The sequence below is a fragment of the Halichoeres trimaculatus genome, unplaced genomic scaffold (genome assembly GCF_033239565.1).
Source record: "Halichoeres trimaculatus isolate MK-OKI-2021-1 unplaced genomic scaffold, fHalTri1.1 fHalTri1_scaffold_5, whole genome shotgun sequence".
Taxonomy (NCBI): Eukaryota; Metazoa; Chordata; class Actinopteri; order Labriformes; family Labridae; genus Halichoeres; species Halichoeres trimaculatus.
Window position 1 is genome coordinate 16135123 of NW_027437183.1, and position 27949 is coordinate 16163071.

At 38.4% G+C, this 27949-nt stretch overlaps 1 protein-coding gene across 1 annotated transcript; it reads right to left on the reverse strand.

Annotated features, from left to right (window-relative positions):
• Positions 1 to 7706: 7706 nt before the first annotated feature.
• Positions 7707 to 27713, reverse strand: rasef (RAS and EF-hand domain containing). The gene is made up of 18 exons (XM_074670754.1): positions 27224 to 27713; positions 24883 to 25212; positions 20351 to 20497; positions 18837 to 18927; positions 17379 to 17474; positions 16780 to 16857; positions 16583 to 16698; positions 15505 to 15573; positions 15320 to 15386; positions 14818 to 14906; positions 12614 to 12920; positions 12267 to 12407; positions 11230 to 11380; positions 11013 to 11094; positions 10768 to 10882; positions 10075 to 10182; positions 9859 to 9935; positions 7707 to 9453 (listed from the first exon to the last, which is right to left on the reverse strand). The coding sequence occupies exons 1-18, from the start codon at positions 27538 to 27540 to the stop codon at positions 9351 to 9353; spliced, it is 2484 nt and encodes an 827-aa protein (XP_074526855.1). The 5' UTR covers positions 27541 to 27713; the 3' UTR covers positions 7707 to 9350.
• Positions 27714 to 27949: the final 236 nt, after the last annotated feature.

The following is a 27949-nucleotide window of genomic DNA, read 5'->3' on the forward strand; positions in this document are numbered from 1 at the left end:
TTTACTTCCACACAGTGTTAAGCAGTAAATTGTATGTAAATGTTCTGTTAACGGGATCACGTGGGCTTTCTGGCTTCATCACAACATTCTTCATGTGTGTGTGACCTATTTGTTCACGTGTGTCCTTGTGTGTCTCTGGCGTGTGCGCTTTAGCATTGCTGTGTGCAATTTGTTGTCCACATCATATCCATTAGCATCCTCCTGACCTGGAGCTGTTCCAACCAATCAGATTTTAGTGTGCTGTCAGCAGGTGTCGTCAGCTTGCTGTGAGATTTATCAAAGTGACGGAGCGCACCGCACAGCACGACAGCAGCATTTATCTCTCCCCCTCTCTTGCTCTGTATTCTCTCTCACACTGTAATACACAAAGAAATACACACACTGGAGCACCGCATGAGAATCACATCAGCATCACTTTATTTACTGTAGAGGCGGCATGCTCATGCTGGTAAAGAGACATACTGACTAATCACATAAGACAACAACATTAGAACATATGGACTCTCAACATGAGCCCAACAAAGTTATATCAGCAATCATAAGTAGGAAAGACTAAGTTTTTATTTATTTATTTCAAGCAGGGATACTAGAAACTAAGATAGTGTGGAGCAAAACTATATTTTAGATTATTATTTCAGTTTTCTTTCTGTTCAATTGTCAAGTAATACAGATGTTGTCCCCCATAAAACTACTTTCTCTGAATTAAAACAGGACAGTCAAACTTGTGCCATAAACTGTCCAACTCAGATGCCACTGTCCAAGTGGTACTTGTTCAACTTCCCACATTATTTTAATAAAATTAAGAGATTATTATTGGTGTGTAGGACAAGACTAAGAAAACCTGATTTAATTAGCTCAATTAAAGTCAGTATATCTATCTCAATATATACTTTTGGGTGATGTTGCCATGTTCTCGGATTTTAAAGGCATACCAGCCCAGTTGGTTTTGGTGGACTCAGGCAGCTTGTGACAAGCCCTTTTAAATTCTTCTTATTTAAAAAAAAATTTTGTTCCACCATTGAGGAACAAAGTAAAAGAAAGTATTTTGATCAGTATGAAGACTTGAATTGTCAAGAACAGAGTGGAGTTGGGGGCTGAAGTGAGAAGTTAGCCCACATTCTGGATACAGGACAGGCATTTGTAACAAGGTTTTTATGATGACTTTGGTCATGTAAATTATACTTATTAGGTTTGAAAGTGTTATCAAAAATGATGCCAACTTTGGTGAAAACCACATGGATTAGCCCCAGCTGTTGACAACTAGTATCCTAATAAAATGTGCACTTATCCTGTTGTTACTGGTATTCCGATGAAGCTTGACTCTGATAGTCTGTTGAACTTTTTATACAGTATATATATATATATATATATATATATATATATATATATATATATATATATATATATATATATATATATATATATATATATATATATGCAGCGCTGTGAGATTCATGACTGGAGAAAAACACAGACATCTGCAGTGTGAAAGGGCTCCTGGAGACACTTCTACAAAAAAAAGCAAGGAAAAAAAGAGGTGAAGTACAAACTTTGAAAGTTAAAACTGTAATTCATACCAAGATAATTTACAATAACATGTTTGCACAGTCATGTAATGGGTTAATTATCAGTGAACAGTTAGTGACTATTGAATATTGTTGCCTGAAAATCACATCCCAAATATGTTGTATGACTGTGTGGTTTCCTGGATAGATAATAATAAAGAAACAGTTCATAGGAATTGGTTTCGTTTATAGCCTTTTTTGCGTGGATACTTTCCCCACTTTCTTCATCTCTTCTCTTTAATGAAACCTCTCACTGTATCTCTGACATGTAAATGGCTGCTAACTGATTTCTTTCCGTCGATTGCCCACAATTTGTTCACACAAGAATTTCCCCTGCGGACAGTCGTCAGGCTGACACACATTCAGACACCATACCATCCACGACCTTTGACCTTTCACTGTGCCACGACCCCATCATGATGATGTACAGCAAGCTCATCATCTCCATGGTAACATGAACTAGTTGCACCAAGCAGAGCCACAGGGGAGGGTATACACTCGTGTGTGTGTGTGTTTGTTGGGGGGTATATCAGGGGGAGTACTACGCACACACACACACACACACAGTTTTTTTCTATTTTGCCTCTTGGTTTGGTGGCCTGCTGTTTTCCAGTGCTCAATTACACTAAACAAGAAACAATAGCTCTCTCTCTCTGTCTCTCTCTCTCTCTCACACACACACACGCACGCACGCACACACACTAAAGAGACACTCAGACACACAAGCGCACACACTTATACACACAACACACTTATCAAGTGATTAACTGTCAAACTGCACAGCCAGAGTTCAGCAAAGGTCAGGATTGATTTACATAGACAGATGGAGAGCCCTATTAGAGCAAGCGTGTGTGTGTGTGTGTGTGTGTGTGTGTGTGTGTGTGTGTGTGTGTGTGTCTAAGAGAGAAAGAGATATGAAAATGGGATGTTGATGCTTCTTGACATTGTTGGTGAATCAGACTGAATCTGTCTCAGTTTACAGATAAAGGAACCATTACATCTGTCTTTACAGCATCTTGTTTCATGAATAACACATTGAGCCGGCTGTCATGGGATCTGGGGAAGAGCACAGAGATCATATCTTTGAGTTTTTATCTGTATCTCTATTAGAAACAAGAGGTGTGCATAGACGTCAGTGTGTGTATTTGCATCTGTTCAACTTAATTGTGAATCTCTGCGTCTGGAAGTGGGTGTGACTTCCACAAGTCTCATAAAGAGATACTGGGTACAACAAATACTGAAATATTTGGCCTATCTAACAGCCACATTGAGCCATGTATGTGTACCAGGAAAACTAGAGGAGGGAGAGTCAGTATGCAAAGACTGGACTTAAAGTGCATTAGTTGGTTCGTCCTCCTGATGCAGTAAAAAGGACAGAACCACCTCTACTGATGTTTACCTCAAGCAAAGAAACAGTGTTTGTGATAAGCTGGAGGGCAGCTGATCTAAAGCATATCTAGGTTACCTTCCTGAGCGAACAACCCGTCGATAACGGCTGCTCTCGCGTGTGACAGGGCAGGTCGATATGTCGATACAGTTTCTAGACGAGATCTCTATAATGTTGTGCAGGCAGGGAGGGTCATTATGTCAGTGGGAGCAGACACACACAAAAACATACACAAATACACACCAAGATGTCAATAGATGGCTAGTGGTGATAGATTAATGTAAATTCAGACAATCTGTTTTTCATGCTTTGTCTCAGGTGGATCAGATTCTGTGGGGTCGAAATGTTGTTTTGAAGTTGCTGTGGAAACACGTCCCTGATGAGTACTGCTGATGTGTGCTCTCTGAGGGGATTCAGGTTATAGAGGCACTCTGTGGACATTGACTGGAGATTATTGACAAGGCATCAACAAAACGCTCTTTAGACACTGTGAAGGATTCAGCCTGACAACCCCCGCTGACACCCGTCCACTACTGTCACACCAATTTACCAGCAAGACGTCCACGTAAATGGATGAAAGCAAGAAAACACAGTTTAAACTGAACTCCAGAGGAGCCAAGTTGAAATACTACGTTCACACACATTCTCAGATTAACCTAATCACACTAATCTGTCAGATTAGCACACATTATAAAACGGGCACTAATCCCTGCCCGTCCTTCTGCAGAGCTAACTGAGCGGTCATTGAGATAAACAGAAGTAAGGTGTCCTCACTGTCATTAGTTATATTTCCTGCTTTACTCTTTTATAACGCTCTTAGAATTGTGAGCACAGCATGGATTCAGTGTTTGCTTTAGTTTAATAAAAACCTGCCACATGTTTTTAATATAGTAAACCTAAAATAATGTCAAATGAAATTAAAATATTGTTTTAAAACAATTAGAAAACTGTTCTTTTTTTAAATCAAAATAATATCATTTTGAAGGATTTCAGTTTTAGGTAGTAGAAGATGACGCTCTCATCATAGACTAGGCATACACCTCAGAACAAACAGAGTTTTTCAGGCATCATTTATCTTCAGTGCACTGTTAAAAAAGCTTAGTGTGTGTAATATCTGCTAATATCTGCTCCCTGAGGCGATCTGACAAAAGCAGGAAAATCTAAGGAGGTATTGACAGTTTTTTATAGATTAAAGATTTAAAAACAAGAGAGCTTTGCTGGGTGTTTGTGACATAACAGCATTACATAGTTTTAAAATTAGTGGACTACATCAACCACACAATACAGTAACACTGTCATGAAACACAGGAGGCTGCTGCCCTCTTGTCTGCTGAAGTGGTATAGCAGACAATGTTTTAAACACCAGCTCTTGTCGCATGGACTCAAAGAGTCAGGAGTAAATGTTTTTTGGTGGGTTTGTAACTTTTATGTTAAAACTGTATAATATCTGAGTTCAGGGATTAAAGCCAATGCAGAAAGGGCTTTTCACACACACACTAACACACGTACAAACGCATACAGGCAACAGATTGCCAGACATTGCTGAAATTGTTTGTGTCTTTGATGGCGCTGCCAAAACCAGACATGACAAACAAAAGGACAGATATCCTCTCTGTCTCTGTCTCTCTGTGTGTTTGACACAGAGATGGATTTGGATAGACAGTCTGCCGGTCCAGATGTCATCACAGTGACCAGTGGTCCCATTTTCTAACCTCTGACCTCTCCAGATGGTAACACCGTGATCTTTCAATCAGCGACCCTTTCCAAGAACACTGTCGGTGTGTACAAAAGTTTCAAAGAGTGACTGATGAGGTTTGAGGAGGAGTCAAGAGGATTAAGGTTAACAACAGCCCAGGTCTTATTTTAAAATTTCAGTGTTTGACAAAATTAACCAGAAAAAAGAACACGTTACACAATATCATATTATCTTCATACTTAGTTAGACATGATTTTATGTTGCACAGAAAATTTAATCCAAAACTATTTTTGATAAATTTAGCTCTCATGTTTTCTTTCTCTTGTAACATCTTGAGATAGCATATAAGAATTATTTTATCATCATACAAAATCAGGAAGCTAAATAATACTCAGTGAGATTCTTTGAGGTTGTATCATTTTTGTTTCTCACCTTTTCTGAACCTTCGGAAGCAGAGCAGTAATGAGAACCTGCTCTCGCTCCTCTCCACTAATATATTCATTACTGTCATTAACCTTCCCGCTACACAGTCCTCTTATCTAATTATCCCCCTGTTACCACCGAACACACACAGACACACACTCAGCTGCTACTCCCCTCACCCCGTCCCCACCCACGCTACCCCACATGTTGTTTGACAAATGAGTGGTCTCGCCTCATCAAGCACATGACAATGTAAACAGATGGGAGGTGGAGACAGGGACCCGTGCCAACTCTTTATACACAAATACACACTGATAAACACACACACACACACACACACACACACACACACACACACACACACACACACACACACACACACACACACACACACACACACACACACAGTGAAGTATCTCGAACATATGTTGCATTTTTGCTCAGAGACCCTTGCAGGCGCTCAGGGAGTGTGGCTTACTGGAGGGTCTTTTAGAGCAGTACAGTTATCAGTTTTATTGATTTGACTCGGCTCACTCTGCTCTTAAGCCTTTGTGCATGGGGGCAGATGTTTGAGTATTAGACAAACAGAAAGGAAGACACAAACAGACCAGGCTGACCTCAACAAGCACTGTACTCATGGCAGAGCTTGTTTCTGGGTGACCTCATGTTCTGCACATAAAGTTCACCTGTTGGTTTGTGAAATATATTTATTCTGTTTTGAATACTTTGACAAAATGTTCATTCACACACTGTTTATTGGAGCCAGACGTGACCATATTTGAAAGTAAAGAGCGTAAGGTTGGCTAACTTTTGTTTTAACATAGGCAGTTAAGTTATCACGTCTTGAGAATTCGCTCAATCTGCTTTATCCAAGTAGTTTATGGTTAAAAACAACAACTGAATAACTATATAACACGTAAATGTAGCAATATGTCTTTATTTAGATAAATAAGATAAATCACTTCAGCACTACTTCAATGTATGTAATAATGGTTCAGGACTGTGGGCCTCTCTCAAACTCTGCTGCTTCTTTAACTGAGTTGAGGTGTTTTAAGTATTTTTCCATGAAGTGCAACTTTACTTAGTTTTCATGTGTTGAAAGTAATAATGCGGTGATACCTCTGTACTTATAATGAAGTGAAGCAGAGTGATATGGAACCCAAAAGGTTCATAATTAAATAAATGAAAACAACATTTTGAAATAAATACCACTTTGGTAAGTAACAGAAATAAATATATAACATGGCCATTAAATTGCAAAATAAGGCATTATTATTATGAGATATATTTTATTATTCTTAAATGTTAAATGATCATAATTAAAGATTTCATAACAATTATTTTAACAATTTCATCATTTTTAAAATAACAACTTTATTCATTTTCCAATTTTTTTTTGGGATAAAAAACAAAGTTTTTTACAAAGTCAATTTTTATTTTATAATGTCCTTTTCAACAATAGCCTTTTTTTCATAATGTTGGTTTTTAGCATAATGACTTGATCGGTATAAAAGTCACAGGACATTTTGAAATAAAAACTGACTTTGTAAAAAAGCTTTTTTTGAACTTTATAAAACCTTGGAAAATAAATAAAAGTAATTATTTTGAAAACAATTACAACTAAATGGCCACATTATATATTTGTCTGTTACTTATCAAATGTTCTTTTCATTTTTTTTTTTTTAATTATGAACCTTTTGGGGTTCCATAGAGGTAAATTGATGCTACTTAAATAAACTTACTTTTATGTGTAGATAGAGGTGTCCCAGTTCGACATTGATATCGGATATCGGTCCGATATTTGCAAAAAAAAAACAAACAAAAAAAAAGAAGTATCAGAATCGTATCGGAATGCATCTAAAATCTCTGATATAAGCAGTTTCTGTTACCCATTGGTTAATAATAAATGGGTCCGTTTTTCCTCATACCTACTGTTGCTGACTACTGTTCTTTGTTTGAATAATATCACTTAATCAAGACTTTTCAAACATGACAGACATACTACAAAATAAGTAATAAAAGTATGTATGTTTAATGCTGATATCATATCGGATTGATATCGGTATCGGCCAATACTCAATGCTGCAGTATCGGTAACGTATCGGAAGTGAAAATGTAATATTGGGACATCCCTATGTGTAGAGGTCTCTTTCTGTAGAGCTGTGGCTGAAGAAACAGTCATGTAAGCTATTTACCTTTTGCAGAGGCTTTTTCTGACAGCTGGAGTGACTACCCCGTTTCTTTTGTTTTGGTAACACCACAAATGATTCTGAACAGTTCATTTCTTTTTTTCCCCCTGAAATAAGTAACTGTTTATTAAGGAGTACCATGATTTGTTATAGTTAAATAGTAAGTAGTTGTAGTAGTTAAATCAGTAGCACCTTCCACTGACTCCATCACCCCCCTGCCCTTTTAATAACAACTCTCTGGCTCAGTTACTATTTTTCGTCAAAGTTTTATTGATAAAGTAACCGTTTTACAGACATCTCAGTTGCATACAAAGGTTTCTCTTGTGAAATTCACACAAAGTAATCCAAAAAGTTTAATTGCCGAGGATATAAATATCTGTAAAGCCATGTGCACATTAACAAACTGCAGATTCTTGAGCTTTATTTTCTGCTCTTCCACACTGATGTTGTGACCAGATGTTGAGTGTGAAAATACATTTCAAGAGTTTCGGTTTGCCTCAAAGGACAGGTTCTGCAAAGTGATTTCTGTTGATTGATGGCTGAAGTGCTGATTGAAGTACATTCATTTTTCTATGAGTTAGAGAGAAGCCTGCTAATACCCAGAAGTACAGATGTGCTACAAAGCAAGGACAAGCATTTTATTTGAAGCATACTGCCACATCTATACACTGCTCCTCAGAAGGCTGGTACTAAGCTCTGTTTCGTCAGGAAATGGAAATAGTCAAGGCCACATGAAGACATTAAAACTAAATTAAAGTCACATACTGTCATGCAGAGGCCTGTCCAGACTTCTTATATGGGGTGGGGCACTGACTTATGCAGGCAGGAAGTATTTACACACACATACAAACAAATAACAGTGGTTTACTCGTCCTGTTTACAACAGGATCAGGAAAACTACAAGCAGCCCAATGCAACACACCCCAAGAAGTTCATTTTGAATTAAGTACCAACTCTACTAAAGATGAACACACCATCATAATTTAGGATTTGGGGGCAGCACCTCCACTTCAAGGAGGCTCATGCCACCTTCAGCTGCTCCTCTGGACACTCTACTACAGTCATGTCATGAAAATGTCCTCTTTCTATGCTACTTTTCATTCCTTAAACCACAAATACAACATACTAGTATTACATACTGTCCCAACATAAAAACACTCACATTAGGTAGTCATTCAGAGGGAAGTGAACTGAAAAGAAATGTAACACTGTTGGGTAATATAACAGAAGCCCTTTTCATATCACCAGTCCTCAAGGGTACTGTAGCTCAGCTGCTCTGTCATCACATCTTGTATTGTCGTATTGATCCTGTAACTGCTTAAAAGTGGCGTCCCAGTGGCTCACAGTGACACCAAGGGGTGGGAGACTTTGTCCTACCACCACACCTCTGTGACATTTATATCAAAGATGTAAATATTGTGCCTTAAGCTGCTAATATGAAAAGGGTTATGGATAAAGACTCACTCCATCACATATTGCACCAGGGATTATTGTAAAGGAATAAACATTTCTCTTCCAAGGCCTTAGCTCATTTTCAGACATGATGTCAGCAAACATTTCAGATCACTTGTTGCAGTTTAAGATTTTTTTGTTGAACAAACATCAAATTTCTTCCAACCAACTGCATAAAATCCTTAAATGTAGAACTTTCACTGATGTCTAGATATCAGATAATGCTGTGTTTTGTCAAAAATCACCCACCTCCTGTTCAAATCCAAAACCTCCAATTTTTCCTTTCACTTTTCAACATTTACCTTGACCTACTTTTCAACATAGCAGTTCCAGGGAGCGATAACTGTGCATTGGTTTTGTATATGTGGAAGAAGCTAATGCAACAGTGCTTAGTAGCATTGTAGGAATTCATGTTGGACGAACACAGCTTCATGAAACATAGACGTAAAGCACAAATCAACTCACATGACTGCCAACACACAAAACATGGAACTTATGGAGAGTATTCTGCTGCAATCTCAACTTGTTCCTCGTGTTGAGACCTCGTCCTCGTTGCAACTGCAGAAATGTCAGTGTCTCATTCCTGTTTTATCATGTTTCTCCATAACAAGTTTTTTTTCCCACTTGTGTTGAGTTCATCAGTAGCAACAGGAGAAGTTTGGCTTTTTCCTTGGAGCGTCTAAACTGGGCAGTTTCTGATAGTGACTGTCATCTTCAAAAGTAGCATGTTTGATTACCTGCCTGCAAGGTGGGAAAAAAGAGCAAAGGTGCAAACGGTTTAATTGAAGTCAACAGGGACACAAGCTGGAGCAAACATATGGTTTTGACAAAGATAAGTGCTGACATAAAGGGGAAAAAATGATGTTCAAGAAGCAGGACTCATCTTTTTTTTCATCTGCTGTTTTGTCATCCCCCCACTAGAGGGCAGCAAAGATTACAGGTCCATACTTTGCATTTTCATACTTTACACAAAGTATTGTTGGTTTCTTTAAGGAATCATTTAAATTTTGAGAAACAATACCTTTCCTAATGTACCTCAGATATTTTCAATTTTAAGTTTTTACGTGGCTTTCAAAGTAATGTGTCCTCTTAAAGGTATAGCAGGTAATTCATCCTTTAGGATGACCTTAAGGAGTTATATCTTACCTGGCGAGATGGAGCACAGCCTCCACTGTGTTGGTACCATCTTTGGCACTAGTTTCACAGAACAGAGTGTTGTAGGTCTGAAGAGTGAGGAGAGGAAATTATGAATCAATCTTAACTGCTTTCATAACCCTTCACCCTGAATTTTGTGTAGATATGTAGAAAGTGATGAGAGCCAGGTATTAAAAAATCTGTAATTTTTTTTAATTTTAATTTTACCATGGCCAGTTTTTCTCCATAGCTTGTTGGAACGCTGTTAACTCCTTCTCGCCTGAGATCACTCTTATTGCCTACAAGCATGATGGGAATATCCTCATGGGACAAATCCTGCAGAGCAACAAAACAGTTAAAGATGTGGGGGATGACATTACAACCTTAAATTAACTTAAAATTCAAACTTTAAGCAATAATAATACTGATAAAAAAGATCAACGTATCAAACTTTATTTGGTACCATGCATTACAGTATATCTTGGATAAAACTGACTAGTTTATACTCGGTAATTTATCAAACAAATGCAATGGAAAAGAGAACTTTGAAATATAACAGTAGTTAATAGTGTAGTTAATTAAGATCTTTGAGAAACTGCAGATTTTTGTTGATAAAACTAGGAGTAATTATGTTAACTTAGTGTTATATAAGAAGATGTATTGCATTGTATGTAAGCATTCATTCATATCTACATGGCAACACACTAAAACCACACAATCACAGCACATGCAGAACTTACATATCTGCAGCATGTAAAAAGAGAAACAAGCTTTATTAGTTAGACATTAAGATAAATATGTGACAACAACTCTATTTACTAACATGAGCCGAAGTTGATGAATTTTACCATAACGGGAAAAGATTTAAGCTCCTCTTCTATTTATAGTTTTCAGTTCAGGAGACTTTAAGTGGTGCTTTACCTCAATCATATCCACCCACTCTCTAACGTTGAGGAAGCTCTTCTCACAGGTGACATCGTACAGCAGCAGCACACCATCTGCCCGACGAAAATATGACTTTGCAATGCTGCGAAACCTGAGGAGAGAAATGTTTAAGAGGCATCCTTCTTTCTGATCTGAGCTTTTATGTGCTTATATTAACTGTATGGGTTGGATCCCTCACACAGACAGTAATTTGATTAACATGGTAAAAAGCTCAAACACACCTTTCTTGTCCAGCTGTGTCCCACAGCTGTAATAGAACAGGCTCTCCATCCACGATTAGCGTCTTCATTTGGAAATCTACTCCTGAAAACACAAAGGAACACCAAACAACATGTAATTTATATTGACTCGATGATTTCTTTTCTGTGAAGCATGACCGCTTTCCTCTGACTCCTTCTATTTTTTGTAACAGAGTCATCTTTGGTTTGTTGTACTTACCTAGTGTAGAGCTGGTGTTTAATTTAAACTCATTCTTGCAGAGGCGAAGCAGGAAACTGGACTTGCCCACCGCAGCATCTCCAGCTAACACAATCCTGTAGGCCTTCTCTGATGTCATGTAGCCCAGATCAGGGCTGTCTTTTTCATCTTTCTGGAAAGGAGATTCAGAGGGTGAAGACCAGTCAGCGTGGCAAACTAATGCAATTATTCACATTTGCTTAAGGTGTACTTAGTGCTCCTCACAGACCTCTTTGTTGTTAAAGCACGTACAACAACACACTAAACGCAATACTTTATGATAAAAAAAGTATTTATCACAGTAGGAATGGGTACCTTTCACATTTGAAATGATACGGTACTGATGCCCGGAATTTGGCAATAAATATCAGTGCTTAACAGTACCAATTTTCAATACTTTTGTGTGGTAATAAATATTAATTTGTTTCATAATAAAATCTCAAAGTTTTATTCTTCAGTATATAACCTTGCAATGCTGTGTTCATGTCCATTATGTTGTTTAGCAATTGGTAACTCTTCCACTCCCTCACAGTCACAAGAATCCGTTCAGGTTGGGGTGCACCAATCACAATCTTCTGGCTGATCACCAATCTTTCAAAAGCCTGACCTGCCGATACCGATTTTTACTCTCTATTTTTTATAACTGACAGCATAAACCTTTATTTGTCCAATATTATTTCATTGATATCATTGAACAATACCTATGAAACAATAAAATCTTTATGTTTTAACTTAAACAACCAATAAAGTGTCCTGAGTTTTAGGTCTCAGAGCACAAAGCAACAATGGCTGGCTGTCAGACCGTCCCAGAGGTATATAAGATCAGTTTCATAAGTAAGGGTGGGCCAATCACTGATCCCCCAAAATTAAGGAAATCAGCCCTTTGCCCTCTGATTTCTAAAACATAGCTTGACGTGTTGGTGGAGACAAAAGTCACCAGGATCCTGTTCTTGCCATCAATAGCTATCTCTGTATTTCATAAGGAGTCATGTCTCTGTCCCTCCTTCCTTCTCTCTTACCTGAACACTGATGGCACTGAGAGCTTTTCTTTTAGTCGGGGCCGGGTGCTCAGCCACATTGATGACTTCAGCTGGTTTCCAGTCCAAAATGGAGCTGCTTTCTGACCCGATCGCTGATTCTGCATCCTGTGTTTCTGCTGGCTGTTGTGTGGAAATACAGAATCAAAGAGTTGAGCATTAGGAGGAAACTACTCAAACAAAAAAAATGTTTTTCACTTCAGAACAGTCAAACCTGTGGAGTAGGGTCATGGTTAAGTTCAGGGTTAACATTCTTATTTCAGTATGTTAGCATGAGCACTTTGGAAATGTCAATAACACAACAGATACGGACTTCCTTATATTCTCACCTCAGCTTCACAGTTTCCATCCACTGTGCTTTTGTTGTTGGGTTCATCTGCTCTCTTCCTCTCCTCCCTCTTCTCTCCCTCCTCTTCCTCATATTCAGGAACTCTGATCTCTGGCTCAGAGTCGTAGCCTTCGTGTGAGCTCCTGAGAGTCGACAGGCCGCTGTCCATGTAAACCTCAGGTAGACTGTCTTCCTCACACTCGCTGCTGTGTCGGCGCCTCAGGCCTGGGTCACACATCGCCAACGCCAGAGTGTCACAGCTGGGCCGACGATTGTACAGCGGGAAATCATCCACGCGCTGGGACAACCTGTGAGAGAGGTGGGTGAGATAAGCCAAATGACAAAGACTTAGATGAGTCAAGAACCCTGGGGTGTACAAATTTAACCAAATACCAGAACAGTATGTCTATAGCTAAAAGAGACGCATTCTCCATACCACAACATTCCTGCTGATATTCCAGGCTGTGATCTTTGCTGAATGTGGTATCAACTCTACCTCTCTACCCAACCTCCTGTTCAACCTCAACTGGATTATGGTATTTTAATTATAAAGTATATGGAGATTTAAAAAAAAAAACAGTAAAACAAGAACCTGTGAATGTCTTCACATTGCTAAATTCTCACGGGATTCATTTTATGTTGGTGTTTTTGCAATTTGGATCACTGACCAAGCCCTTACAGTAACACTGTAAAATACACTATCTATCAGAATCAAAAGCCATCACCCAATGTCTGACACATTTTAACCTTAGGGCGCTGTAACAGATTAGACTTCCTTCTCTGTGAGCTCTTCATTGTTTTCAGTCTAACAAGCAACACGCAATGTTATGAGAGTAGGAATTGAGAGGCAGTGTCTCAGAGCAGATCGCTGACTGGATTGCATAGGTGTCTGTTAATGTTGAATAAAAAGCTGAAATATTATCAGGGGGTTGCCATTGAGTTTCAGGATGCATCATGATCCCTGCAGATACGGTCTGCCTCTCTTACTATCACAGTGTTATATTAATGCCTGCTGAAATGCTAATGGACAATACTTTTAGTTGACAAATAGTTTCAATAAGTATAATGTCCATACACCTGAGTGTGTGCAGTCTGTGTAATCAATGTTATGTTTTCAGATAAGTAATGCTTAAATGATGCTTTGATTAGAAACATCACAACATTTCTGATGCAACTGAATGCAGCTTTGTAAATCTGATGTCTCTTACAGGCCATAAATAAAACATGGTTGAATACTTATGTTGAGGTGAAGATATATTCAATTATTTTATAACTTTTTTCTTTTTTCACCAATGAGCTTAAGCTTGTGAGCTTTGATAAAAAATGTCCCCATTGCACTTCCTATGAAGATGTCAAAATGTTAACTGTATTAACCTGTAAAGACCCAGCGTCCTCATATGTGGACTTTACATTTCTGCCCTTTCATTTTTTAAACTTTGCCCTCTTAGGGACACTGCCCACTTCATCTTTTGGTGTGATCACAACATTACACCCCTTTAGTGAAAAAACAAAGTATTTAAGTTCAATGACACTAACAACAAACAACTAATAGAGAACTCATAACACAAATAATCAAACCTGCCGTACAAAGTACATGTTTTGTTATTATACTGATTAGGTCTTACTTATCCCAAATAGCGAGGTGAATTAAAAATCACACACCAGTCTTACAAAGTTAAGTGATCTGCTACATATTTTTTTTCTTTATCACACTGGGACAAAACCTCCCTCCTGAGACCCATAAAACAATGATGCGATTCACTTCTAAGGTCATACAACACCTTAAATAAATACTTCACAGCAGCTTGAAATAACTTTTCTAAAACAACAACTTTTGTCCAGGTTGAGTGTCACAGTTTGACGTCAGTCTCTGTGTACTCAGACAAAAATAATCTCACACTGTAGATGGATCATGAAGCTTGGTAAACCTGGTCAGAAGTTACACCTGAAGCAGCTAAACCATGGCTCATCTTTAATCTACAGTTTTATCCTGAACTTCTGTATTTGATATTCATTTAAAAATCTAACAGATTAACTAAAGACTTGAAGTAATTCAGAATTGTTTCCCCCATGAAAAGTGAAAAGTGTTATTCTAGAGAGGTTACAACATGACATTTGCTGCAGTGTGAAGTGAAAGTGATGCACAGGTGTGGAAATAAATAAACAGCCATAGATTCATTCCTCTTTATTGTTTGGTGGTCTTACCGATCCATTAAAGCATTCGATGAGGTGTAGCAGATACTTTTGCTTCTGTTTCTGTTCTTTATCTCTCCTGGTGACCCCCCGTTACCAGACTGTAACACACAACAACTCAGGGTTAGTTTCTTGTTGTTTGTCTTTTTTCTTTAACACTATCTGTGTTTAACACTCTGACTGTATATTAGTAAACAACATGAAGTTTCTGAATTCTTCAACTGTTTAAATATGTTTAAGTTTTAGAAAAAGGTGTAAGCAGGATAAAAAACAATTTTAATCAGCTTCAGAAATCCTGATTTATCAAAGACAACATTTAGATTTTATTTACTAAAGAAGGAAGGAAGGAAAAGAAAACATCCAGACGAGAGAATCAAAAGAATTTATTTAAAAGAGCATGAGGATAGTTTCTGATGATCAGGAGTCCATCACCCACTGCAGGAATTTTAATCAGTTTTGTTCTTTGTAAAATGAACTAGTTTGGCTTTTTTATTGAATTACTGTGCAGTGTTACCCTTGTGAGCCTCTCCAGAGCAGCTCTCAGGCTATCGTTGGTGTCATGGAGCTTCCTGTTGGCTGTCCTAAACACACAAATACAAACAAAGAATAGTTATAGTTCCACCTTTTAAACCACATTTGAAAAAAGATTAGCAAACAATCCAAACCTCCAAGCAGGTTGACATTTAGTGAGAGACTTACTGCAGGATCTCGATCTGACTCTCCAGGACGTCTCGCTCGTCTGAGAAGTGTTTCACAAGCTCCTCATCCCTGCACAGACAAAAAACCCCAAAAGAACACACAACAAAGTTATTTCAGTAAGGGAATGTGTCAGAGTAAATGACAGACAGAACGTCTTTATTATATTACAACAAACCTGTGTCAGGTTACTGTCAATGAACCTGAATGAATTAAGGTCTTTGTGTGGAAGTAATCTCCAGTATAAATAAAAATGAATCAGCTGATTCAGTCAGACATGACACATGATCTGTGATCATTATGAGACATCTCACACACACACAGAAGCAACAATGTCAACACTGAGACTGTGTAAAGAGGCTGGCTGATATCCTGCCGGCCCTGTTGCTTCTGTTTCTAGGCAACACTCCTGAAGAAGTTATTGTGTGAGTGAAGTAACTCCAGGATATCCTGTTTCGGCTGTGACAAAACGAAAATATCCCCTGGGTGTAAACGCTGAGGAGGTGGAGCCCCAGGCTGTCTGTGTGCAACTCTGGAACAAAACCTCAAAACAGAGGGATTATTTCGTATTAGCTGATTTATATTTTCTAATAACAAATTAGTTAGTTTTATTCTGATATTTGTTAATTTTGGCAGTGTGATGAAGTCATTTGGGGAGAAAACCTGCTCTGCAACCCATAACTCTAGATTTAAACTTTTAGAGGTTTCTCTCGGAGGAGTGTGTGTGTGTGTTTGTGTGCGCATTAGATAGAACGAGATGAACCTGAATGTTTTTAAAGCAACAAGTCTGAATTTGAACCAAGAGTCTAGATAATGAAAAACAATTTATTCTAGACTTTTTTAATCTCTGTTTGTGAAAACATCGGCTAATCTCAAAGCTTTGACACGTGATGTAACTTATTCACTCAGTGAGTCTTACACTGACTTAAATTGCAGGGCTGGTCTTGTTTATTGAGGCCTGGCCATTAAAGAGAGCACCTAAGCGTTAACCTAGTGACCTAGAACTGAAAAAAAAATAGTTAAATGAAATCAGAAAGATGTAAATTGAAAAACAAATTCAGACCAAACTAATTGATTTTACCTTTCAGAGCTGATGCTTTGATCTGCTAGTTCTGTCTGCAGTGAGTCCATCTCACTGCGCAGACAGGCCACTTTAGTCTGAGACTTCATCAGCTCCTGTTTTAACTTCTGGTTCTCCTGCGAAAAGAATAATTTAAATTTATTAGAAAGTGAACAACCTCTTTAAGAATTCACATACATGACAATAATAAGTCTCACCAGTGTGAGCTCGTTGATCTTCTTCTTCAAAGCCGGGCTCTCGTCTTTCACAGTGATGTTTTTGTACTTCTCTTCAATCTGACAGACGTGTTCACACACAGGATTATGGTTATTTGACTTCCAGATAGACATACATACGTTTTCAGGATTTAAGCAGCATAAACTGTACAGTACACACACAGTCAAACAAATCATGGTGACTGTGAGAATTCAATCTGCAGAGTCCAGTCAGTGGAGGACAGATTTTTTGTTGTTGTTTTGTTTCTGTGATGGGAAAATCACTTAGCCCTGCTCCAGTTTCTTGTGAAAGCAGTTAGTGTTGTTCAGAAAGGACTTTATTTTCCACTCTGCAGAGGGACAGAGTGTTTCTGAATCATACAAACATCAAACATGAGGCTGTTTGCATCTAAAAGGTCAGATGTGGGCTTCTTCATGGCTGTGAACGCGTTGTTATTGACATGTTTTTGTAAAGCCATTACCAATCTGACATTTTCCTCACATACTTAAGCAAAAACAGAGCATTAACAAATGAAGTCACTCGACATTGCCTTTCATTAACACAGCAACAGGACAGATTATGTTAAAAATGGAGGATGTACCATCTGCATCCTCTGGATCTTGCACTGCAGCTCACACACTTCATTCTCAAAACTTCTCCGCAGCTCACTCAGTGCTGCCTCAGTTTTCTTCTTCTCCTACACAAACACAAAAACATTCATTAAGAGAATGAACTGATTATTCACATTCAGACCTGGTCTTTGCTGTTGCTATAGCTGTGCCATTTTTGACACACTTTTCTGGTTTATCTGAGGGCAGCCTTTGAACAGAGGTCACAGGTCGCTTAACAAGTGTATCAGAGCGCTTTTATCTACATTTTCCACAAATATAAACCTCTCTGTGCACATACATTACAGTGTGGGAGAATACAGGTGAGTGAGTCCTAAGTTTGTGTGCTCTTGTAAGACAAAACAAACACAAGTTACCCTGAGCCAATGAAGTACGTACACTTACGTAAGTTTTTACCACACACATGAGGAGTGATAAAACAGAGCGTGTTCCTGCTCAGGACCAAACATCTCTTTTCCCCCTCACTATTTAAATATGATGAAAGAAAGTTCCTACAAGAAGATGAATGATTCTGAGTGTCAGGGTGATGATAACATCAGTTTGCAGTCTACACTGTCCCTGTCAGGGCAGTTAGGGAGGTTTTAAGAGAGTCAAATCCTTGTGGCTACTTCTTGGTCCAAAATTTCAGCTCAGTTGATACAGTTGTCAAGGTGCTATCTTTGTATAATGGCAAGGCTATTCCGATTCCTGCTAAATGTTCAGTCATACAATTATTTATCTCTTAAACAGGGTTAATTACCTCAATATGATGCTTAAAATTCATAGTATTTATTTAATATAAAATATTTCTTTTATATTTCTGTTATAAAAATAGTTGCAGCTGATACAATTTCTTTGAAAGACAGCAAAATGGGCTCCTGCAGTTCAATACATCAGCCTATGTGATGACAGACACCTAAATATGCTTTAAATCCATCCCAACTGCAGTCACAGAATTCACTTCTCTTATTGCTCAGTTTTCAAAACATTATTTAAAAATGACTTATAAAAACAGCATCACGCTGAACTCTTTGGGACTTAAAAAAGATAAAGAATTATTCAGATCAGCCACAGGTTGCTGGCTTGTCTGCAGACCACTGCAGCATGATTCTTCATAGTTTATCAGTTTCACCCACACATCATAAATCCTTATCATCTCTGTTAAATACAGCCGTATCATTTTGAACACCAGAGGCTAACACCTTTATCTGTCCACTGTTTCATATCTGTGATCCGCAGATCATGAAATCCAGCTGATCAGCGGGCGTGTCTGAGTGTGGATCAGTAATCAGATATCCTGCCGTTTGTTTGACATGAGGGTAGAGCTGAGCACACGCCTCCCTTATCGCTTTGCTCACACAAACTCCAGAGAAACAATCACGAGTGTCAAATATTAAAGACAGATCTAAAAACCTGGCCTTTGTCTTCAAGTTAGTTTGAGTTTGTTCCACCTGTTCCCGTGTTTTCCTCTCGGCGACGTGAATGCGTTGGTCCATCTCCTCTTCCATCTCACTGAGCTGCATGGATGCTTGGTCCTGTGCTCTGCAAAACAACAACAACATGATGAATACGGAGTGCTTCATAAACCTCCATGTTAGCTCGGCTCTTTCAAATATGAAACTAGGATTTGGGTTGGCTCAACAGACCATGAAAAGCTACATCTTAATAGGACCCTATAAAATCTATCGCAATAAATCTGTCGCTGTGAAAGTCAAGTTTCTTGAACACTTTTGCATGTAAACTTATTTTTGGTGTTTCGTTGCTTGAAGGCAAAGTATATCACACCTTTGATGAGTACACAGACAAATACTGACTGACATGTCAGTAGCTGGTATTATTGGGCATAGATGAACCCACATGTAGTGGATGCAAACCACTCTTCAATCTATCAACCTCTATTCTTAAAAGTGTCATTTCATAACAAATTTTACCTCACAGGACCTTACAAGTGTTGATGTGTACCAAAACGGTTGGTAGCAGAAATATAAATAAACCAAGTAAAAGGTGTCCGCCAAAATTGGAAATGGGAGGAAGCACAAGTAGTGTGCATTAACTACAAGCCTTAAAGGTAAGATTTTTCTTAAAAAAAAAAAAGTCAACTTTTAAAGGAATAATCCTGCACAATTGTCACTTTTAGGCCTCTATTTGTGTATTTCAGTGTCTGTGTCTTCCACAAACCCTCCCCTCGGCCTGTATGTTGATGTTTTGATTGTATCAGGATGTTTTGGGGCAAAGAGTAAGGGTGGCTGGTTACGTCAGCCAATCACAGCGCACCCAGTGCACAAGTGACTTGGTGTGCTGGTAATTGTGAATGGAAGGAGCTGATTAGAGCAGCAACGAAAGTGGACGTGGCACGGAGAAGGGAAGATACAACCAAAGTGAAACGAAATGCCAAAGAGAAAAATCTTTTTCCAAAACAAGGGTAAAGTTTGGCTTGACTTGTACCCACTTCTGAGCTCTTGGAGAGCAGCTCACAAAAAAGAGCAACACAAGTTGTTATGTGTCAAATAGCCGTGCTTAGCTTGTGCTAACTTGCCAAGTCTGATGCATGGTTTTTAAGTCTCTCCCACATAGAAACGCAATGCTAACGGGTAGTTGCTTGGCTAGTGAATACGGTCACGTAGTTACAGTATGAGGCATGGGGTGTGCGCTGCTGCTGGCGCTGATCATGAAAATTCCTGCAGACCCTACCTTTGGTTGCTAAACTTTCGAAAACAAATACATTTGTAAACTTAATGTAGTGTAATTGTTTCTGTTACTGTACCAATAATATACCGAACTGAGTTTAAAAGCAGCCTTTAAATTTTTTGTTATAATAACATTGAAACGACATTCTCATACACTTCTTGATGATAGAAAAAAATAAACATACTGAAACAGTGAGGAGACACAACTTATTTTGACATTAGTCATTTCTTGTTCACAGAGTGTAGAAAAATGTTTGTGTACAGCATGTGTTTCTCACCGTTTGATGGCGAGGGCCAGATTCTCCATCTCTGAGTTCTGTTGTTTGATCTCTTTGGTGAAGTTTATGATAACTTTCTCCAGCTGAGGGATCAGTCTGGGCTCAGTCAAACTGATGTTCTGGTACAACGTGGCTGCTTGTTCATGCCTGCAAGACATCGAGAAACCTCACGTTAGGACAAGTTCAGGACTCAAAGGAGTTCAAGACTCTTGGTTTCCCTTTCATGAAATCACAATCATCGATTTCACCGTGGTTACATGATCACGCAGTGGTCAGCAGTCTGCATGGGTTAGCAAATGGAAGGATTTGGCTTGACTCCACTTTGATGCACACTTTGTATCTTTACTGGCTTGTGACTCATCAGCATGCGTCACAAAATTATCCTGAATTAAACAACAAAGAAACTTAAAAAATAAGAAGAGTGAGAATACCGATATGAAAAGCTAAATCACTGAGTCAATCCCAGGCATCCCCATCGTTCTGAGTAATTACAATTACACAGTGATAAAAAGAAGTGTCTTCATGATTAAAAGTGTCACAATAGGCAGGTTAAAGTAGGTCACTTGTCCATAATGAGTGTGTGTTTGTCTTCTATCAGGGCGGACTGGTTGTGATGCTAGTGCATATAGACACAGATCCCTCTCTGTCAATAACTCATGATGGCTCACTGTAGAGTTTAAGTGTCATAGACAAACAGATCACAATAGAAACGTACACAAACAACCAAAGTTAATCCAACTTCAGACCTTCCAAGTCCAGTTTTCCCAAACAGGAAAAATAAGGCTGTTCATAGAAACCGTTGTTAGGTTGTCACTGATAAGGTTCCTTGGATTAAAATCTTCAGATAATCTGAAGACATTGGGAGAACATTAAAACTTGTGTCTTAGATTAATTACACAGAAATATCCCAAGCAAGGTCGCTCTCTTTTTCAACCCATGTGCAAATTTGGTTATTACTGTTTTTTCTACAGTAGCTTTTCTAAATGTTTAACAAAAATGTGTTTTGTTGATGTTTTCTTTCTTGACATAGAGCCAGAATACAGAAACAAATGCAATGAAAAATTAGGGCTGATTGCCTTAAAACCCTGGGGTAGCCCGAATCACTGTAATCCAAACAAGGCCTCCTATACGGCTTCATGTTGAATGTTATAGTCAAATGGGGATATTGGAGCAGACATCTTCCAATTAGTTTTAAAACAAAGAGTTCCTACTTTAAGTCTGCTTCAAGTAGGATTCCAGAAACTTGCTTACTAAGTTTTCATATTAAAGATACACAAATATACATTTTTGAATTTCTGAAGTGCAGGTGCAGGAGTTGATGTGTGGGGTGTCTTTATTTTTTAGAAACTGTTTGCATCATAAGTGCCATTTTCATCAAATTATGAAAAATGAAATTGTAACAAATAATAATTACATGATAATTAATGAAGTTAATAAAATATATATATCAAAATGTCCAGATCATAGAAAAGAGAACAATAGAAAAGAAGGCCAAATGTATTTCCAGTAAAACACTGTATTGTTGACAGTTTGCTGTTTGCACATACATTTCTAGGAACATTTAGAAATATTACTCACAGAACAAAAAAAAAAAAAAAAAAACAGAGCATGGAGAACATCCCCAAAGGAATGTTGAGCTCAGAAGTCACCCGTGTTTCAATCAGCTGAGAGATGCAACTTTATCAAGAACAAGATACACGTCATGTTACATCACCCTCAGTCAGCAAAGAATTATGGATGTAATCGATTTTTTTCGCTCTGGATGCTGCCATCTCTCTTCATAACAAACTATTCTTTCATCTCTGTGAAGTGCACACTTGTCTAATGCAAGCTCTGTGCTAAATTTTCAGAACACTCCTCTCTCAGCTGACTGTTTCTGTGTAGAGATAAGAGAGAGTATTCACCAGATGGCACCACTGTGGAAATCAATGTAACGATGGCACAGCACAACAGCACGAGGGTCGGTCCCATGCCAGGCCTGGGGCCACCCGGTCACACTGTCATACACATGTGAACACAGGTCTAATGTTAAAAAAAAAGCATGCTCGTTCATATAGGTTTGCCCTGGATAAAAAATGGTTCAGGTTTACATTTTTTTTAAGTCATTGACCTTTTTGTCAGAATTTTGGAGCCAGAACCCAAACTAGAGAAATAATAATATCAGGCCCCGAGACAAGATTTCTCTGCACAGGAACTTCTGAATCCTGTTTGAACTGACTCTGAAATAAAAATCAGTTGTTATTCACAAGGAAACCATCTCATCAGTCTTGATCTCTGTCCAAGGCACAGCCCCCCTTGATCATATGTTACAAATTGTATTAAGTACAGAATTATGTTTTATTATTGATTTACTATGCTTCAACTCAAATCTAGAACATTAGACTGACATGTTTACAAAATAAACACACTTTAAATTCAAAATCTGTTTTTATTTTTATTTGTAAATAAAAAGGTAAACTGGTTATGCTGTCAGGGGAGCAGACCTCCAAGCTAGACTGGAGTAATGCTGCTATTTCTGCTTTCCTGTGTAACTCAAGATAGTTTAAATTTACAAGGTTTATTTGACATCAATCAACTGACATCCAAATTTCCCCCTCATTCAAAACTGACAGTGCTTGTGTGAAGGAAGAAAACAATACAATAACATTTTCTGTCTGCTGAACACACTGATAGAGCCTAACACCTTACTGTTAGTCTCTAATACATCAGCAGGTCAGAGGTCAGAGGTCAGTCAGTTTTCCCTGACAGTTCTCCAGTGTGTTGAGGCTGGGAATGACATTTAATTTACTGAGCACCAGTGGAAGCACATCGTGATTCTGAGCAAATAGTAATTAAAACTTGCAACAGAGCTTTCTTTGTGTGTGGGTTTGTTCAACAACTTTATAAGGAACAACAAAAAAGTTTTGTCAACCATAAAAAGGCGTGGTTTGACATTATGTTTCAGATAGGATGTGTCCATCATAAAACAACCACCATTAAAAATAAAATATGAGGTGATCAACCATTTTGGAAATGAAGTAAACAAAAAAGCATATATCATAGTTTTTGGACAAAATAGTGCAGAAATGTTACATTTTATGTCTTGTATACTTTTTAGATAATAGTCCAGAGGCCTGCTCTGGCAGAAGTTCAAGAAAAACCACACTATAGCCATCGGTCTGCAGTCAAAGAAACTTTTAACCCTTGCTTTCAAATGATATCCTACAGCAACAAAATTTAGAAGAGATCAGCCAAATACTGGAGCGAGGCCATATCTGCACTTGGTGAGCAAAAATGTCATCTGTTGAGTGAAATTTGGCTTTCAATAAGACACAGATTGTCTCAAACCTTGCACCCCCTTACTGAAACTGAGAACATGATTCAGGAAAATTTAAGATCTTTATCCCTAAAGACTCTCAGAATTTAAATTACGAGATGGATTCAAAAGTTGGAATCAGTCTTCAATCAATCTTAATCTGTATAGTGCCAAATCATTACAAATGTTATCTCAGCACACTTTACAAAAACATTCACAGGTCTGAACCCGTAAATGTTAATAAAATTGTATCAACAGCAACCCAACTTCAAGACAAGATAAGGAGTCTTATCTCATCTTAACTCACAATGAGTACAGGACTTAGCAGCATTAACCAAGTTACAGTGGCAAGGAAAAACTTCCATTTAACGGGCAGAAACCTCGGACAGAACCAGACTCATGTTAGACAGACATCTGCCTCGACTGTGTTGGGGAATAAAGTTGGCTGAGAAAATATTTTAGTGGTGGATTAAATTACAATAGAATGCAATGCTAAAAAAAAGTCTTAAAGGCTATTCTGCTTTTTTATTGTTTTGGTTTTTATTTATCTATTATTAATGGTTATTTCATGATTGTAGTAATGACTGAAAAAAAAAACGTATCGAACTCAGGGTGAGAGAATGGAATTTGTGGCTTTCAAGACCGACAGGATGAACTTTAAGATTTCTTTGAGTCTTCAACCTTTAATATCATCATGCTGTGCTTTTATTCTTTCTTTTTGATGTTTAATGGATATATTAATTCCATTTCTTTTGGATCTCCTTATCATCTGCCTTAAACCCTGAAAAGATTTATCTAACATGACCTGGTAACTTGTGTGCTGTAAGCTCTGAGATGTAGAGTTGTACAGACGGTATTTATTTCTTTGTCTGAGTATAAGACCCTCTCAGGAAAACAAACTGTGACAGTAAACAGTGTTATACAACACAGACACACTTGCCCCCAGCGTGTACCAGCCTGTCACTGTCTTTCTGACATCAGGTCATCTCACGTGCACATGAGGAATTGAAACAGGTGCATTAGTGTCACATGAGCTGAATTGTTTTAACTTGACTGTGATGTCTCTTATACTTTCAACATGGTGTGTTTCCTACACACACACACACACACACACACACACACACACACACACACACACACACACACACACACACACACTGTTATCCACATCATCCCTAAGGCCCACATTTTCATATTATCTGTAACTGCCCAGCGGACAGGTGTGTGTCTGTCTCACCTGGGGATGAATTTGGCCTGGTCGCCCATTTTCTTCTCGAAGTTCTCCCAGGCCACGGAGACATCTCCTCCGTCTGACTCCATCTCCTCTCCGTATCTGTCGTTGAAGCCTATGATGAACTCCTGCAGAGTGACGGTCCCGTTCTGGTCCACGTCCAGTCGGTTAAAGATCCGGTCCGCTTCGGTCGCGGGCACCTGCAGCTCGGCGCAGATGGTGAGGAACTCGTTTCTCTCGATGCTGCCCGAGTTGTCCACGTCGTAGGCGCGAAAGAGGGAACGCAGTCGCTCCTGCTCCTCTTCGCTCATCCGCTTTATGGTGGGATGTGTTTGACTGAAAGAAAAGAGGCGTTTCAATCAGTGACCCCCAAGAGATGACCCTAAATGATCTTCAGAAACAACAGGGTTTCACTTCTGACAAGTGACGGGCGCAAAGAGTAACTCCAGGCTGTCTGTGCGCTCCTATCCAAACATGTCGACAGCTGCTAAGATTCTGCCAACAGAGCAACCAGTCGAGTAATCCATTTCTGAAGATCAGTTATAGGATCCTTCATCTCTGTGTTATCCTCATCAAAAATAACATCCCGGTTTGTTTCAGCAAAAGCAGCTCGGTCAGACGGAGGAGCTGCTCAGGTGCATGTCAGGTGTAGACTACCTGTGCGGCGTGTGTGTGTGTGTGTGTGTGTGTGTGTGTGTGTGTGTGTGTGTGTGTGTGTGTGTGTGTGTGTGTGTGTATGTGTGCTCGAGGTGTGTGTTCACTCCTCTCTCTCTCTCCCTTTGACAATAGAGGTCTAGGCTTCGGGCCAAATGTGAGTGTTTTCTTTGTTGGAGAAAGTTAATAGCTTGTAATGCAGCTCAGGTAAATGAATGAATAATGAAGTCTATGATATTCCACCTGAATCATCACATGAACGAGCCTGAGGGGTACATCCTGTCCTGTACTCCATGTATTTTGCATATCTGGGATAAAAAGTACACGTTTCCTCTTTGAATTAACAACGTGTCGTTATCAAGGGTACCTCAGTATGATTTATCATTTTAACATAGGAAATAAAAATTAAGGAAAAGTACATTCCACACTGAAGAATCAGTATTTATCTTTTTTTTCTTTTTCTTTTTTGTCTTTCTTTTACACCAAAATATAAAATAGTCAGGAAAAAAAACCTAAAACTTTAACTTACACTCTTGTCACCATGTATTCTTTTCAGCATTATCAGTCACAGCAGGGCCAGATTCAGCTTGTCTTACTTTTTTTTTATTTTTTATTTTTTTACTTCTAAATGTACCATAAAGGGATACTTTTCAAGTGTTTGATACTCTTCTTAACATGTCAGTGGAAAAATGTTTTTAATTGCAAAAGTCTGTTCATTATTTACAACAATTAATCATAATTACTAATATTCTCAAAATAAATAAATAAATAAATCTAGAACCAACTCAACAACATAAACTATTAGCCAGTCAATTTTCTGTCAATGGTTAGTCCTAAAGTTTGTCTGTGCTTTTCATCCACAGCCATCACTACTGCTGCATCACTTCCTGATTCCTCATTGGGCAGTGTGAGGGTCATAACTGTTTAAAGTGCATGAAAAGAACTCAGTAGCATTAAAAGGAACTGCATCAATGCATCATTATTGCTTTAATTTTCATTTTTATCCACAGTTTTGTGAAAACTGGTGGCCACGAAAACATGTCTAAATTTTCTGATTATTAAAGACACACCTAGACATTTCAATTTTCCAACCAGGTAGTCTAAGTGTTCATGGAAGTGCAGATTTAAGGAGAACAACTTTGTCCAGAGAGGGCACCAAAATCAGCCCTAACAGAGAGTTTTTAGTTTTGCAGAGTTAACATCAGTCACGTGATGAGCTCTACTATCCAAGCCAGTTTAAAAAGCTTTCTTTTTGTTGGAAGACAGTTTTAAATTTACTTAGTTCGGTTAGCTCAGCTTAGAAAGTTCCTTTAAAGAGGATGTTGAGCTGCCGGAGTCTAATAACTGTTCAGATCTGAGTTTAAGTTAAAAAACAAAAAACAAAACATAAATAAATAAATGAAAATAATAATTAAAAAAAGGAAGGGCCTCACTAATTTTGAAATATTTAAATATTTGATCAGATTTGCAAACCTACTCAGAGGACAGGGTCAAAAGTCCAAGAAATTTCAAATGAGGCTTCTTTTAAATCTGAATGTTCCTGTTTGACTGTTTATGACTTTTCAGATCCAACTTTCAGACCTTCCTAAAATCCAAGGGGACCTCACCCTTCAGCTCCAGACAGATTAATAAATACATTATAGAAAATTGTGAACGGTACATTTTTCAAACTTTCATACTTATTGTAACCTACCTGGATATAATGTGTTCATTAAATTCTTCCTCACTCTTTGAGGAGTTCTTATCCTCATTTTCAGTGTCATCCTTTTCTCCCTCTTGGTGTTGCTCACTGAACCCCCTGATGAACTCCTCTAGGGTCACAGTGCCATCTTTGTCCACGTCCAGTCGGCTGAATAGGTCTTCTGCTTCCTGGGTTGGGACACATAGTTCTTGACAAATGGTAAAGAACTCATTTTTTTCAATCTCCCCTGAGTTATCCACATCATAGGCGTGAAAGAGCTGTGTCAAGCGTGTGCGTTCCTCTTCACTCATTCCCCTTTTTGATGCCATAGTTAAACTTTTGATTTCTTAAACGTAGCCTCAAAAAAGTAGTTTTTGGCAGTTTCAGTTGCAGTTTTGGAAAAAAAAAAATTAAATAGCTGGCTTTAAAAAAGTAGTCTCATAGCTTAACATTGGTTACATTAGAAACCGAGCAGTTAGTAGTTTTCAGGCGAACAGCAGAAAGATATTTTGATCCATGCCTCACAAAGTCCCATCACTGTTAGAGGAAAGACCGCAGCTCCAAGATAAGGCTTAGTCTTTCTTCTACCTCTCTTATATGAACTCCCTCCTCCCTTTTCTCTCTCCTTTTTATCTCTTGTACAATCCTGGCATCAAAAAATATAATTTTAGGTCCCTGACAGATGCTGTTTCAAATGCTGTTAAGGCGTGACTGGAAACAAAGTTAAAAGATCCCTGC

Excerpts from the sequence above, each read along its gene's own strand:
- rasef (XM_074670754.1), bottom strand. The coding sequence starts at position 27,540 with ATGGCATCAAAAAGGGGAATGAGTGAAGAGGAACGCACACGCTTGACA. Across the intron at positions 16,699-16,779 it reads AGATCAACGAGCTCACACTG|GAGAACCAGAAGTTAAAACA; the intron begins GTGAGACTTATT and ends TTCTTTTCGCAG. Across the intron at positions 12,921-14,817 it reads TCGAATGCTTTAATGGATCG|GTTGTCCCAGCGCGTGGATG; the intron begins GTAAGACCACCA and ends CCTCTCTCACAG.